General features: G+C 38.9%; 1 protein-coding gene across 1 annotated transcript in view; it reads right to left on the bottom strand.

Moving 5' to 3' along the window:
* Positions 1-16,824, bottom strand: part of DNTT (DNA nucleotidylexotransferase) — a 123,358-nt gene that overhangs the window by 81,980 nt on the left and 24,554 nt on the right. Inside the window, exons 4-6 of the mRNA XM_067552901.1 lie at positions 9,789-9,959; positions 8,482-8,553; positions 3,429-3,552 (exon numbers count right to left, since the gene is read on the bottom strand). Of these exons, the coding sequence (XP_067409002.1) occupies positions 3,429-3,552; positions 8,482-8,553; positions 9,789-9,959 (367 nt within the window). The remainder of the gene's footprint in view (positions 1-3,428; positions 3,553-8,481; positions 8,554-9,788; positions 9,960-16,824) is intronic.

Genomic DNA, 16,824 nt, shown 5'->3' with positions numbered 1-16,824 from the left:
GCTTTTATAGAGCATCAACAAGTTGGGCTTTCCCAGAGTTCTTCTCTCTGCTTGGCTCTCCCCTTCCTATTGAATCTTTTTATCTTCCACCACACCGGGCTCTTAGTTACCCAATCCTTTGTCATATTACTTTACTCCTTTCTTCCAACTGGGGAGGCTAGGTCTGGCATGGGTTCAAGTGAGCCCCAATCCTCTTAAAGAGAGTTCACTGTGTGACAGATTCTCTGAACATTTTTTGATGTGGAGCTTCTGCCAGAGGGTGGGACAGTACATTGCAGGCCAACCGATCTGTTTCTAATCTGTGACTGAATGAAATTTTGGGTATCCCTAATACTTAACTTCCCTCACCAATAGCCTGAATGTCTGTAAATCAGTCTAGTAGTTTATCAGTTTTCAGCTAAGTCATTTCTAGGAGTAACAATTTCAGAGGTGACCCTTCGTGGAATGGTATGCTTCTACCTGAGTCTGGGAGCTCAGAGTGTGATTTTGATATTCAAACTATCCCAACTATCTATATCTCTGTGCAAAGTCACTTGAGCTCACAGCTCGGTGGGACAAATTCAGATATGACGTGAAAAGGGAGAGGTATACAATAAATTACACATTGGCAAATGAGTGTGAGGATAAGCATGTCAGTACCAGGAACGCTAAGCTGGTGTAAGGTGAAGATGCCAAATGAAAGTGTAAATTACACTAACTTAGACTCCTTTCAGACTTGCTTAGATTCGGTTCAATTTACTTCTGAATTCGGCTCACTAGTATGTGTAGTTCGAGTCTCACTGAATATAGAATAGCTGCAGCATCAGATCTATAGTTTGAAATCAGACAATAAATAGACAAATGATGAAACACTCTGTCTATGTGAGTAATATTTGTGTTGCTGTTTTACTACTTACTGACCCTTTAATCTTAGCTACTCTATAGTCCTTTAATAACCTGGAGAATATTTCACACGCTAATGTTTACAATGAAACTCAGCTCAGCTTCACTGTGAGTGATGTTGCTTCTGCTTCATTGGAGCACCCATTGTGGGAACATTTGATTTTTCAGCTAGCTTGATGGCCTGCGTTTTCCTGTTGTTTTTTCAATTTGCGCTACAGCCCAAGAATAAGGGTCACACTGATATTTGCTATGAAGAGAGAGCCTATTGGGTGACCTGTAGTATGCCTGTAGATTACTTACAGCATAAAGTATAGGAGGACTCTCAGCTGCAGCTATAAGGATCAGTTTATTGAGTATATCTGAAACTACGTTCATTATAGGCAGAGCTGATAGCACAACCTATTATTAAGGTTACCCAATACTTTCCAGTATAAGACCCCATTTTCAGTTGTTTTTAACTTTGCCAAACTTTAAAAATTTGGGCTGAAGTCTTATATGCCAGGTGTCTGTCTCAGCCTGAATTTATCTGCAAAACTTCAGCCAGAACAGTTCAGACATTTTTGTGAATAAGGCTAGAGAAAAATTTAGTGTTTTGCCATTAAAAAGAAATTTGGATAGCTCTTTCTTTGAACAACCCTGGTGCCCCCATGCATTGGAGCAGGATCTTGAAATTTGGCAGAGAGGTGGCCTTTGTTTCAGGTCTGTGCCTTTGCCATCCCCCAAAAAATCCACCAAAATTTTGCCAAATTATAAACCTTTGAAAATGTGTAGATTTTAGCAGCTAAATTCCCTAAAGATTCCATTCACAGCGGGCATACTCCAGCCCAGGCCTTAGCAAGGCTTTCCCTGCTACTGCAGCTCTGGGCTGCTGAGGGCCATGTCAGGTCCAGGCACCTGAACTGAGAATGGGAAGATTGTCTCTCCTGTGCTCTTAATGCCCCAGTTGCTGAGCCCAGGCCACAAGAAAGAGGAAGCTACCGACCTGAACACAGAATGGACAAAAGCTGGACTGTGGGAGAGCAGGGGAGCATAGATTGAGGCAAGGAGCCTAGGTGGGGGGAGATTGGGACTGGAGGCTGTACAGGTGACACAAGTTGTGGTGAGAGGAAAAATGAACAAGGAGATTGGGAGTGAGAACCTAGCCCGGTGGGGGGAAGAATGTGGTTGAGAGGTGAGATAGATCTGACAAGGAGTTGGGGAGAACTGGCACTGGCTGGGCAGAGATTGGGATAAGGCGCCAGGGGGATAGGACACATCCTCTGAGATTGGTCATGAGGCCCCATGTAAGACATTGGGACTAACTGCCAGTCAGGACAGGGAATGTGGGAGTGGAATAAGGGGCAACTATGAGCTAGCATGGGGGAGAGAGACAACTCAGATGAAGAGCCAGGAGTGGGGGGACTGGAATTGGCTGGGCAAGAAGACTGGAACTGGGTAAAGAAGCCTGAGAAGTGGAGACTGGGACTGGTTAGGTGAGAAGAACTGGACTGGGATGAAGAGCCAGGAGTAAGGAAGAGACCTAAGACGAGGACAGGATGAAGGGGATAGGGAAGAAAGGGTCACATTTAGGGGGAATGGGCAAAGGGGTATGTGCTCACTAGAGCACACTCCCCTCCAGAGTCTGGAACAGAATCCAGGATTCCCGAGTCTCATCATTCTTCTGTTGTCAGCAAATATCTGCGAAACCCAATGGCAAAGTGTCCCCTTCCCTCTAGTGCTGGTCCAAATAGAGGATGACAGCCTGCTGTTACCATCAGTTACACCAGCAGCTCAAGTAGCAGGGGTCTGAGTTGTGGATCAAAAGGTTCCAACCCTGCTGATGACCCAGGTGGGTGTCAATATGGTGCCACATAATGGAATTTCTGTTTTTTCAATTTGCTTTTAAAAAAGAAACCTAGAAAATCACACACACAAAACTATGTTAGAAGACCATTATTAAGATTATAAAGTCAAGATCTCAAAAGTTAGGAAATGTCAGATTTAAGCAGATATCAAAGACATGTCTCTTTTAATTACAACCCTGATTCACTCCTAGAGCCCATCCATATTGTGCAATGAGTGAGGTAGGGGTCCTCTGGAATAAAGCATGTGATCATGTAATTAAAGACTGTATCATAATGAATATACACAAGAAAGCTAAATAAAGGTTGCACAGGCAACCTAAATTCTGGCATTGTCTAACCTTTGAGTGTTTGACTTTGCAACCTTCATAATGTTCTTTTAACATATTTTGTGTGTGTGTATGTGTGTGTGTGTAACATGAAATAAGATTTTGTTTAAATTGTACTGCATATCTAATTTAAAGAATTAAAACAAGGACAAGCATTGCCATATAGTGTAAAAAGAAACAGCTTTTACTGCAAGTGTCCGATATCCCAAGAATTCTTCTTTTTACTATAATCATTGAGTATTCAAAAGATATTTAAGAAAGAAAATGTAATAGGCCCTAGCGGAATGTTTCAATGTATGCTGTCGCCTACTCTAATTAATGCTGTTTTAAAGGCATTAAATCACTGAAACACAGACCTTTTAGTGGGGTTTTTTACCTGCTTTCTGCATTCTTGAAAGCTTCAGGGTCTTGTCAGCTTTTACTTCTTCCAGCGTTCGAAAACCCATTCTGTACCATTTTTCTGATGTCTTCAATCCCACTCCAAAGACAGAAATAAATTGCTAAAGTAAACAGAACAATACACATTTCAGTGTAACTGCAGACATCTTCTGAGACAACACTGTGCTGCTTTCTAAGGGAACAATGGATTTACAAAGTAAAAGACAAACGGGTTTGTTTGTATAATTAAAACATAGGGCAAAATTCATCCTCATCAAATTTGTTGTATGGGTGTAGCATCCCTTTTTTGCACAATTACCTTACGCAGCCAAATGGTTATGATACCTGAAGAGTTCTCATTAACATGAAATTTAAAAAAATACAGCAGCATTTCAGCATCTTGGTAGCACTAAGCAACTATACTTACTCTTTTTCACCATTTAAAGTAACTGCTTAAGTAATACAAACAGTAACCTTATATATCAATTAAAAAAAATCTTTTCCAAGATGCATTACATTGGCTTCCATTCCAAGCATAAAGGAGAAGAACTGCCTCCACATTGTTTGTTTACCATTAGTGACATCCTGAATTTACTGTTTCTGAACTACAAGCTATTTGTGCACATCCCCTGATGTTGGTGCCACTGCATTCCCAGGAAATGAGGTCAGTGACAACATTTTAGTCCTTTTTAAGGACTATGTTGATAGAAATTGATCTTGATGCCCACAAGACAGTACTGTGGATACAGATGGTAAGTATATAAAGCAGTTATCTATATCTGAAAAGGTGTCCTACAAAAACATAAGAAGTTGCACTTGATGCTGAATTCTTCCTAAGAAGGGACTCAAACAAAAATAGAGAGGCACATTTATTTTTGCTTTGCCCATTGTAAATATAGTGCCAGTCCTGCAGTCCTCACATGAGTCATCCCAGCACTGACCAGCCTCATTTGGAATATAGATTTCACATGAATAAAGGCTGCAGATCTTATATTTGTTTAATTGAGCCGCATTTGAAAGTTTATCTATTGTTTGCCATAACCCCACTTAAAGGTTTAAAAAGTCAACTTAAAAAGTTAGTTTCACCAAGGCTGTATTACCAGTTAACTTTTCTGTCTGCATATTTTGTCTTTTTCATGAAAAATTTTTCTAGTAAAAATGTCAGAATGTGATGTCTACCAAGTCAAATTGCATCTCATATTGTATCTAACTCATCTCAGCTGCCCCTGGACCCCCTTCATCCCTTAACCCTTCATACAGACACAGGACAGCGGTCATCTGGGAAAGACTTGATGGAGTTCGCCCCTTAGATTGATGCCGTGGACCTCTTACCCCTCCTGAACAATCATAGCCCAGCTTTGTGTCAGGCTTTACCATAGGTTGCTCCTCCAGCTCTAAGTTGCTCTCTTATTGGCCAGGAAGGAGGATATTGACTCTCCAACCGTTTAAGCTGAGCTGAGGGAAGATCAAAGGGTCATTGAGGTTCTCCTGCTGTTACAGCAAGGTCTTTCGTCCCATCCACCCTCATGTAGCAGGGATGGAGGCAGAAGTTAGGGCAAGTGGATGATCTTTAACCTTTAGATACTATAATTGCTAAGCATATGATGTTGTTGTTACATTGTTTAACCACTGTATTTTTTTTTCCATTCAGGTCAAACCAGAATTGCATCCACAGATCCCCACATTTCACTATGCCATGTCACAATTTTTGAGGCAGACACAATCTTTGCAGCAGAGGAAATATATTTGGTGGTTTGGGCTGATATGGTAGATAAGGAGTTTTTTATGTATCTCCCAGAATGGTGATATTTCGCATGTAGTTGGGACCAAAAGAGTAACCAGAAATGATGGACTGGAGTCTGTCTCAGTGGTGGCTCTACCCCTTTCTACAAGGGCAAAGGATGGCCTAGTGCAAGCTATTTGTCCAGACCTGGATGCTTTCTGAGGCTGATTTGAGTTTGGGATCGACAAGTCAGGATGAAGGGTGGTTCAGGAACAAGTTGAGTGCTACAGTCACACTTTGGTGCAAAGACTATGTTCATTCTCTTCCTTCATTTGCGGCCATTGTGCTAGAAATTATCTCCATTTTGTGAAGTACATTTTTGGGAATTCCCTGGTCCATGTTATTACAGAAACATTAAATCCATATGATTAAAAACACAGTATGTAAAAACACAATGTAAAAAATCCCACAAAAGAAATGTATGTAATATGTTAAATGTACTATGAAATACAAACATTTTATGGCTATTACAAATATTACTCAGCGTGGTCAATGTCAATCGAGCTCATCAAGACAGAACTATAAAAACAAGTTAGACCAGCTTGCAAGTCCAACTGGAGCATCTGATTTTTCAAGATACATGCTGAATATTTTCTTTCATGAATCAGTGTTCTTTATCTGTCTGTTTACACTAGTTCTACCCTATGTTTTCTGCTCCCAGTTTAAGCCAATATCCTCTCTAACTACAAACCAGACAGTTATCTCAAGATGCTCAAAAAAACCTACATTTATACATATCAACAGTGTGTAAGATGCACAAGAGAAACCTGTTTTATGACTTTGTTGTGCCACTTACATCATCAAGAATTGTATCAGTCATTCCTGAGTGAGGCTTGTAAATCTATAAATGATGCAAGTCAATGGAATTTTAGTATGTTTCCCTTCCATCCATAAGTAATTTTATACATCAATTTTGTTCCACGAAAAGGATATAAAGCAAAATGTCTAAGATATAAGTAATATTCAGTAGGTCAATCTCTCAGATGGATTGTGATATGAAAGTAAAGAAGAACACTTCCATGCTTTTCCCAAAGCATATGTTCTTTATACTCACTTTGTCAATATTGTATCTCTCAGTGGTTTTATTGCACATTCATGGATTTGATGAGTGGCTGCACAATTGTCCCTTTCCATTGAATCTACAACTTTTGAATTCAGACTGTGCTAATTTTATCTTGTGTTTTTCTAATGATATTAATTCTTTGGAAGTAATTAAGATAAAGAAAAGGGAAGGATGGATAATTTTAAATAGGAATTACCCTACATCATGGATATAATTGGTAAGATTACCTATTCTTTGTCTGGAACATGGGTGTTTGTGAGGGAATGTGATTACATTTTTTAATCTCATTTAAAAAAATCATTTAGATTCTTATCATTTAATGTTTTTGCTAGTGCTACATTTTCAAAGGGATCTGTTACTGGTTATAGAATGGTTCCATGAAACTTTATTAATGCTGTGTAATGATTAGAGATGAGTAGTAAATGCACTCTATACCACTGTCAGTGAAGGAAAACAAAATTATCTTTTTATTCTCTACAAACTACAGTTCTTTAGCATTCACTAAAGAGAGATACATGAAGTTCACTGCCTAAGGATCTTTTGGGTTATAAATATTCCATTTTCACTGTTGTATATGTGATCAGTACTGTGCTTCTGTTGGTAAAAGTCATTGTATATTGACTCCCACTCTACCACAGTTCATTTCAGTATTGACAAGAATTCACCTCAGTAAAGTGCATTGTCATTCATATCCTGTATAGCTTAAACACATGCTACACAGTCTGACTTGGCTCATAGAATAACCACATAATGTTGCAATTTGGTAACTAAAAAAATCATATTTATATATAGCTTGGTTAGTTGGTAATAAAAAAACCATAGCATGAGAGGTTGCCTGTTGGCTTAGTGTGCACCAGTTTTCACCTCTGCATATCTAGCTTAAAATTCAGGCTTCAGTCACACAAATTTGGAATCAGAGTTCATCCAGGAGTTTGTAGTCTCATTCTACGTACATTTGCGTGTATCACGCAGCTTGGAATCATTCAGAATGATTGATTGTAATGCTGGCCCTCTCTTGCCCACAGACTGTCACCGTGGAGTTACAGGGCAGGACTGAGGTACATGTAATAAGAACTTTATTAGATGCATTAAGGGTATGTCTACACTGTGGCTGGCCCGTGCCATCTGACTCAGGCTCAGGGAGCTTAGGCTAAGGGGCTGTTTAACTGCAGTGTAGACATTTTTCCTTGTGCTGGAGCCCGGGTTCAAGGACCTTGTGAGGTGGGAGGGCCTCAGAGCGCGAATGTCTACACTGCAATAAACAGCCCCGCAGCCTGAGCCCCACAATCCTGAGTCAGCTGGCATGGGCCAGTCTTGGGTGTCTAATTGCCGTGCAGACATACCCTATGTGACCAGTATTGGCCACATAAGTACAGCTTACCTTCTTCACCTGGGTCATTATATCATCACCTTAACTAAAATCAAGTTTGTGGCAACAAGCTGAGGTGGGTGTTGGCAAAAAACCCCAAAACACACTCTATTCCCTAGTTTGTATTTATGTCATACCAAAGGCTGTTAGGCACGGAAAGACCCACCCACCAAATTAAAATGTTCTCAGAGATACAATATTGAAGGAGAGACCTCGCTGGTGGAGAATGTTCTGGAAGTTCACTGAATGGGAACTGTTTTACTACCTCATCTGATTCTGGACTATTTTTATTCAAGCTGAATTCTCATTGTACTTCTGAATCTAGAATCTGCCTACCAACAAAGCTATCCCTCCATCCCTGCCTCCTCTCCTTGTGAAGCATGTTTCAGCAGAATGAAAGATAGATCTTAGTCATCATCATCAACTTGACACTTTTATAAAATCAGAATAAGGCTGTGCTGTGCCATACTCATGACTAATGAACCAAAAATATATTGGGTTAAACCTAAAGCAACAAGGGGTGTATGTTACATCAATTTTCAGGAGAAAACTACCCTTTAATTGAATTGAAGTTCAACAGCAATTACATCATATCAATTAATGAGATGAAGGGTGACTTATTCAAAATTATTTTCTCTGACTATCACAGTCTATATTTTAAGTGTTGCTCTTTCTCTGAATTAAATAAAATTCAGTACTTGTGATGCTCCTTTATTATAAAGTCTATCACAATACATAGACATGGTTAGTGAGAACCCAAGATCTAATGAAAAAAAGTGATCACACACACTTTTAAGCAACTACAACAAAACTAAGTCAAACTAGAATATACTTACTTTAAATGATTGGTATCGTTCATCAGTTAAGACGTCCTTAGCTCTAGAACTCTCCCCTTCTTCAATAATCTCCTGTACATACAATAATAGGTTACTTCCTACTTCTGAAATTAATTCAGCTGTAATATAATAGTCCAGTTGGAACTCTTAACAGCAGAGAGAGAAAGAGAGAGAGTGAACCCTTGTTTCATTCCTAGAGGACCAAATCTTGCAATCCTTACTTAAGCAAAACTTCCATTAACTCAAGAATGAAGTAAAGATTTGGCCCATGGATAATACTCCACATTATCAGCAACTGGGCATGGATTTATTCACCAATTGTCAATTAGATTGCAATTATTTCACGTGCTTTTTATTGAGCTGTGCTGAAAATCATATTTTGGCATTTGACTGAGTTTATTTCACACAAACAAACCTGAAATCACTGTGGCAATAGATATATTTTTGCTCAATGTAAAAAAAAATAATGTCCATTCTATTATGCAAGAGATCAGAATTGAATTTCCAATCCCCAGGCCAGCAGAGGCTAAGAGCATTGCAGAGGCAATATTCTCACCCAGTGAAGGAAAGGGAAACAGAGTGAATCACAACATTCAGCAGTGACCTCTCCAGATAACTAAGGCATTCTGATCTGTTGTCTCCTGAAATAATAGTGGCCAAGACACGGAGTCCTGAAAGAGCTGAGAATTAAAGCAAAGAAAAATGTAGGGATTCTCAGGGCTCCAACAGGAATACGGAGTTTCCCCCTCACCTGGATGAAGGGCTTTTTTTAAATAGGAGAGAGGGAGAATATAATATAAAGGCCCAGATTCACAAAGGTACTTAGGGATCAATGGGATTTAGGTATCTAAATATCTTTGTGAATCTGGCCCTAAATTACTAAAATATTTACAGGTTTTTCCAAAACAATATTTTCAATAAAGCATTAAACTAAACAGAAGGATGTTGACAAGTACTATGCAGCACAAGTCACATATGAAGAGGGATTAAGTCATTTAAATTAGAGAATGTCTTTTAAAGCAACACACGATACATGGTATCTCATTATTTATTCCTGAATTACCTTAATTCATTAGGGATGTTTCTGTGACAGGTAATATTTATTGTAGCTTTAAGGAATGCACAAAAAGTCAGATTATTATAAAAGATACACAGTCACTGAGTCTGTAATAGTAGAGGATAACAGAACTCTAATACAAGAAATGCACAAAGTTATCCCCACTCTTAAACATCTTGGGCCCCTTTGGCACCTAAAAAAAATAGATCTGTAAAAGAAACATCCAGCAGGGAATTAACTGTAACATTACCTCTACGACATCTCTGATTTGGTCTCCCATGTAGGGCAGTCCTTCTATATCTTTCATTCTGACTACAGTAAATGGAAGGAATTTCAGCACAGAGACTGCTCTCATAAATGCAAGGCAAGGTACTTCATTTTCTCTGAACTCATAATTTTCAGCCAGTATCTCAAAAGCATCCTGGGGTAAAAAGCAAAAACAAAAAACAACCAAAGTTAATAAAAGCTGAAATATTCAATGTGCCCCTTAGAAAGTGTAGAGTTTGCAAACTGATTCACAGATGATTTCTTTACACCATGACATACAAATAGTAAAACTGGTTGGAAACATTTTGACAGAAACATTTTCTGTTGGAATATGCAGTTCTGTCAAAATCAAAAACACTTCACGAAAGTGTCAATTTTGTAAAAAGAAAGTTCTGACAATGACAAAATGTTCCATTTTGACATTTCTGTGTAAATTTGTATTTTGCATAATATTATATATTATAACATTAAAATCAAAGCTAAAACAAAGCCAAATTTCAAAATCTTTTACTAAATGGAATTTCTGTGCTCCACATGACTCTAACCCCTAGTGAACAACCTACACACACATATTTTCATGTGTGTGCTTAATAAGCAACCTGACAGTGAACTGCCATCTGGTGCTTGAGCTATAGAGAGAATTTAACAAGCTCCATATATTTAAGAAAACTCTCCAGAGCCTGACAAGGTGAAATACCTTCTGCAAGTTTTAGAAATCTGCCCAAATGTACTGTATTCAGCATGTCAGTGTGTGACATCTTTGTTTCTCAGTTACAATCAAAGAAAACAGTCAGTGGCAGGCCCAGCAGCCCCAGAGTTTGTTCTCTGCTTCCAGCTATGTTTCTAGTCAGTGAGTTCAAGTAAGGGCACTTGCCTCTCCCCTCAACTCTTCAGCCAACATAAAGGGACAAAAACATCCTTTGATGACTCTTCACTTATCTTTGGCTTGGTTTATTGAAGCTCCTGCACTCAAAAGTTGCTTGACAAGGCAGTGTTTACTATCCTTATGTCATTTGCAGAGCTTTCTAAAAACAACAATCATCATCTTTAATTCTTTAAAACTAGGAAAATTCTTTGAAAAATGAAATGCAGGGGGCCAGATCCCAAGATGGTTCAGCAGGTGTTTGTTTGTCATCTTTTCTAACATAGAACTTTTATGTTTCAGAGGAAAACAAGCTCTGTAAGAGTATCTGAAGTCCAACAACCTTAACAATAGTGACACGTGAATTTCTGAAGGCTTGATGCAGATTAGGAACCAAAAATGTGAGTGCTTATTGAGCAAAATCACAGAATCTCTCACGTCTACAAAAGCAAATGGGTTTCTTGTGAGATTTCACGTACTTGATCAGGACTGTGCAAAATGTTTGAAGAGAACACACTGCAAAGAACTCTAGTGTGATGAGGAAGAATTTGTGTAGTTTGTGTTAATGCTAATTGCACAACCCATGATCCTTCAACCTTATTGTTCATTTTTCTTGTCTTCAGGTAGCAGTAACCTAACTTCTTCTCGTCTGCTCCCTCCTTTGATCCATGAGCCACTTAGTTCAGGGAACAATGAAGGGGTGGCTGCCATCATGTAGGTTTAGGAGGCTGCCAATTAAACCCTATTGCTCTCTAATCCAAAGGGTCTTCAGAGGGGCAGGAGACATCTTGGGAGTAAGAAGGAGTAAGATTTTCTCTCACCCTCTGCATATTAGTGTACCTCTCATGATACCTAGTACTCCCTACCCCACTGAGCAGCTGAACAGGAAGGGGTTGGAGAGAAACAAGGTGTGGGCAAAGCCTGGCTTCAGCCCCCACAGCCTGGCAGCCAGTAGAGCTAAGGCAAAATGAAAAAAAAGGAAACTGCACCCAGCAAGGGCTGAAATAAATTAATTTCCCTGGGACTAAGGAGGTGTGAGGGGGCAGATGGGAAGCAGGAAAGGAATTGTGAGTCAGGACTTCTCCGGCAGTGGAACGCTACCCTTTATACAGAACTGATCATAAAGGGTCAGTCTGGACCTTGTTAATAAATAGGTATGGTGAGAATAGAGCATGTACAGTACAGGCAGAGCGAGCCAAGGACCAGAGCAGATACAGCAGTTGATGTTACCAAGAGGGAAGACAGCAAGACTACCCAGTTCTGATGGAGCAGAGTCTCTCTCTTCTCCTTTGGTATTTGAGGGCTTGTTGTTTATGTCTCAGGGTTAAGATTTAAATTTATTTTTTAATTAATTTATGATTAATTAGGTCTAAAAAAGCAACTTTTGATTTTTGCTTTGAGTTTTAATTTTATATTAGATATATTTTAAATTACTACACAGAGACAAAAATCAAGTTAAGGCATAATGATTTGTACATTTTAAATGCTACCTGCTTAATATTTCCCGGCATACCGTGCCTGGTTCCAACCCCACTGATTTACACCACAATAAATCCAGTAGAGTTCATCTTAATTTACATCAGTGTAGAGGAGAACAGATTTTGGCCCAGTATATTGAAAGGGAAGAGTCCATTAAAAAATGTAAAAGTTTTTTTAAAAAATGTCCTTAGCTGGGCTCTACTCCCTGAGATTATTAAAACTGAAAAAAAAAATTCAAGTTTAATTTAATTTTCACAGTGAATATTGATCACATTTCATTCAGCTTGGACAATGAGAGTAAGCCCGTTAAAGTGCCATGGCGTTCGGGTTACAAAAATGCAGGGATGTGTTTAAACTGAAAGAAAATAACTATTTTCATTGAATAATAACTTTTAAACAAATCATGGAAGCGTTTCTATTGACTTTAGAATGTGTGAAACCTCATTTTTAACAAACAAACTTTAAAAGAAGCACCTTTTATTGAATAAAAGCTTGTTTGTCTTTTGCCTCGCTTTTTGTACATTCTCATCCTGAAATGCTCCACTTCTCTCTGTTCATTGTACACCTGTTCACCTTTGCTAACTCAAAAACTATTGTGACAGATGTCTTGCTCAAGGACTACATTCTGATTTAGGATTATTTGCTTTACTATCTCTGGTTCTTTCTGTCTTCCATTTAATCAGGAATTGGTTTCACTCCAGTTAGACCCAATCATGGATTCAGAGATAATAATGATCATATAGTCTGACCTCCTGTACAATAAAGACTATAGGACTTCCCTAAATTAGTCTCCATGTTCAAGATATTAACTGTTTTGTATAGTGTCCAGCCTCCTCCACTTGCACTAAATGAAATGATGATTAAATTCAGGAGAGGATCTGCCTTCTTTTCCTTTCCTGGAATCAAGAGGATCCCTACCAAATTGATTTACCTTCCGAGCCCCAGTCACGCGTTCAGTTGTGTATGGCTGGAACTACATACTCATACAGAGGCCACTCAAGTCAACAGGGTTCTGAATTCTGCATGGGCATAAAGATTTCATCTATATGTAAGATCAGGACCCTAGACCTTTTGTTCCATCAGGAGACCATGTTTAACCTTGTTATAGATACATGTTCCTGATTCCACCACTAAAAACTATGAAGCATATTGTAGCCTTTTTTGTGTATCTTATATGCTGAATTGAATGTTAACATTCTGCCTGCTTTCCTGCAGTCTTATTTATATAGCTAATAGCATTCTCACACAATAGATCTAGAACCAATTCCCTCTTGAATCTCTCATTGTTTCCTCTATTGTTTTCAAGCCAAGCTTCTTATAGCACAAACTCATCAGGGCATCATCTTGTTACAAATAATTTTGTTTGCTATATATCTTTTCTGCAGGGTAACCTTATTCCTTGCTCCCCCCAAAAGCTTAGTCACCTTTAATCCATCTCAGCAGAGGAATCCTATTTCTAGCTATATATTTATTTATTAGCTCCCGCTACCCAGACTAATAAGTGCTGCATTCTCAGAGCATCTCGTGAAAGACCTCTTGAGATATGGAGCTGTTTAGGAAGATGTTTGATTTGGTAGCCTCTGTAGCTATTTATACTCAGTTAACCTGTGCATATAAAAATTCACAGGGAAGGGAGAAGATTTTTTTTGGCAAGAAGACAATCTATTTAAGTAATCCTCAAAATCGTAGGTTCTCATTAGCTTTCTCTAAAGCTGTTAAATTAATTTCTAATTATAGAATTAGCTTCATTCATTACACTTTCATTCATTTGCTTCATTTTTAAAAACCTTCAGTTGCTTAATTTATTCATTTCTTTAAACTTGGTTTTTTAACAGAAATGGGGAGGGATGTAAATTGTATACATGATTTTTAAAGGACATTATAGACATCAACAAAAAATGAACTTAGAAAAGGGGATATGTCATTTTTGCACACCAAAGGATGGGAGGTCACACTCCACAGAGATTCACCCAGCTACTGGTGAGGGAAGGGCATATATAGCACCTTCACACAACAGTGGAGTAGGGCAGCCAGAGGGAGATTCATTCCAAATTATGGTGTGGTGGGCAGGAGGTGTTTTCGTTAACCTGGCTGGAAAACAAAAGTTCTATTTTGTGAAAAATGTTGAGGTTTTCTGACATGAGTGAGAGAGAGATAGAGAGAGAATTAGCTAATAGCCTGATGATTAAGGCACTAATGTGGAATGTGGTAAACCCAGTTCAGGTCCCTGGCCAAATCAAGCAAAGCACCCCTCTGAAAACTCCTATATCAGTTTTGAAAAAATTTTCATTGGGAAGTTTTCTAAGGTCCAGGAGGGAATTTCTGATCAAAACCAGAGAGAACCCCAACCTAGGTTAGTCCAGTGGTTAGGACACTTGTCTGGGAAGTGACACACCCAGATGCAACTCTCTGCTACAAATCAGGCAGAGTAGGGCCTTGAACCTGGGTCTCCTAACCACTAGGCTATTGGTTATTCTGGGGACATGGTTGCTAAGCAGAAAGTGCATCCTGGACCTGAGAAACCTTCCCAGCAAAACTATCTTAACCAATACATTTCCGTTAAACGTTTTGGTTTTGATGAATCAACAGTTCCAAATAAAAAAGTTTTGTTAAAAGTTCCCAACCTGCTCTAGTTTCCACCATTAATTTCTAGTTTCACACCAGGGAAAAGAGTTTTAACCTCCACTGGGAGCTCCATGACAGGCCACTGAATCAGTACATTCCTAGCTAAACCTCTCTCCAGCCAGCCGTAACCATTCTACAGTTGTGCTAGCTGACTGCGGACCCATGGGTGGAAGAAGGCCATGATGTGGGGGTACTGTGCCACTTTACCTCTCTCCGGATGATGTTTCTATGGCAGGGAGCCTGTTGTGAATGAGCTGAAAGGAGTTTCTGCCAATATTTTCTCTTACTTGGTTTAAACTAATACAAAGCAGTAAATTAAGTTAAAAAAAATCAACATTAAACTCAGCATTAACACTATGCAATAGTGGAATTATGACCTATTAAATGAAGAAAGGGGGAGGGATGGAAAAAGTAAGGTAGATTTAAGGCAGTGTCTCTGTCTGTCACCTAGAGAAGAATCTTGCCCTTTCCCCCACAAATACAGCAGTTGGCCAAGACTGTAACTTAAAGCTGAAGGTAGCACCAGTTGGGAAACTAGTCACTGGGAGGCTGGGTATTACAGTATTGCCACACCCAAGCATTCAAAACTTCTGTGTCAGGCCCCAAAAATTTATGAGTTTGGCTTAAAAACCATGTGATTAAAAATATATATTTGTGCTTCTTTTTATTTGCACTCTGGTTTCCAACCCTTTTGGATACACTCATTTCACATTTTCAGTCTTTTTCCTCAAACATGAGGCTAGAAACTAGAGCTAGTTGAAAACTTCCCATCAAAACTTTTTCAGAAGAAAATTGAGTTTTTGACAAAATGAAAATTTTTGTGGAAAGTGTTTTCTTGTTTGACAAAAAGTCAAATTTTTCCATTAATAAAAGAACTTTAACTCCAGGCAGCTCTACTAGAAACCTACTATTTTAATGAAAGCTGAAAGTATCAACTGCAGGACCAGAGCTTTAAGAAAAACAACAAGTATCGTGAAACTCATAAATAAAATCACAAGCACTGGCTACATTGGAATTGTCTTGCTGGGAATCAGGCAGGGGCAAGGATAACACAGAGGCAAGTGTGGTTTCAGCAAAGGTTAGTGCTTTATTGCAGGTAACTGGGAAGTGACATAGATAGTACTACTTCCAGATGTAGTGAGACCTTCCAGATGAACCCTTGAAGTGGTTACCAAAATGAGACTGTCCAGTGCTGTCAGGCAGCTGTGGAAAGATGCAGACACAAGAGTTAAAATAGCACTCAGCTCCAGCAGCCAAATGGTAGCCAAAAATTATACACTAGGAAGTTATTTACCTGTTAAACACCACCACAAAGACTTTGGTTCTTGATGGCTGCAATGATCATCAAGCACATGATTTATGGAAAATGGAAAAGTATGCTTATGCCCAGAATACAGCAGTGGTATTCAGACTTGTCTGAGTTAGAAGTCAAAGAAAGAATATCTTATCAGTGTAGATAGCAATTAAAGGAATTTGGGACCCCATTTCTAGATACATTTGGATAAAAATGTTGAGCTGGCTCAAAGAATGTCAGAGCTCCATTCCACTGAACCCCTTCTCTTTGGCAGCCCGCAGAGGGCACCAGAAAAACTGCAGTACCATACCTCGCCACCAAAAGGCACTCAGAGGTGAGTGCCCACATTACAATGACTAAAGGGGTCTTCTTCCTCATCTGACCTACAAGCTAACAAAGCCTAAAGATATTTCTTCTCACTCCAAATAGGAAGTTCTCACCTGAACACTTAAATAGATGCATTTTCCACAGAAGTTCAAGTTGAGCTGGCATCAGCTATCATGATAAATGTTTCTCTATATAATACAATAGCATTGCTATTTTAAGTAGGTAGTTGCTGCTTTCTGCTGGTGGGTGGACAGATCTTGGAAAAAGCTGTGTCACTACCTTTATTTAAGAAGACAATCAGATGTAGCATTTTAGTCAGGGGTTGTTGACAGTCAACGAGAAAAGATTATCAAAGCACTTTTTTTCAATCTAGTTTGCATTATTCAGTGTTTTCCTGCCTTTGCAGAGCTCATTAAGTCCTTTTAAATAAAC

This window comes from Emydura macquarii, unplaced genomic scaffold, assembly GCF_026122565.2.
Source record: "Emydura macquarii macquarii isolate MOO-44397 ecotype Brisbane River unplaced genomic scaffold, CSIRO-AGI_Emac_v2 contig_1390, whole genome shotgun sequence".
Classification (NCBI taxonomy): Eukaryota; Metazoa; Chordata; order Testudines; family Chelidae; genus Emydura; species Emydura macquarii.
This window is presented reverse-complemented; position numbering and strand designations above follow the sequence as displayed.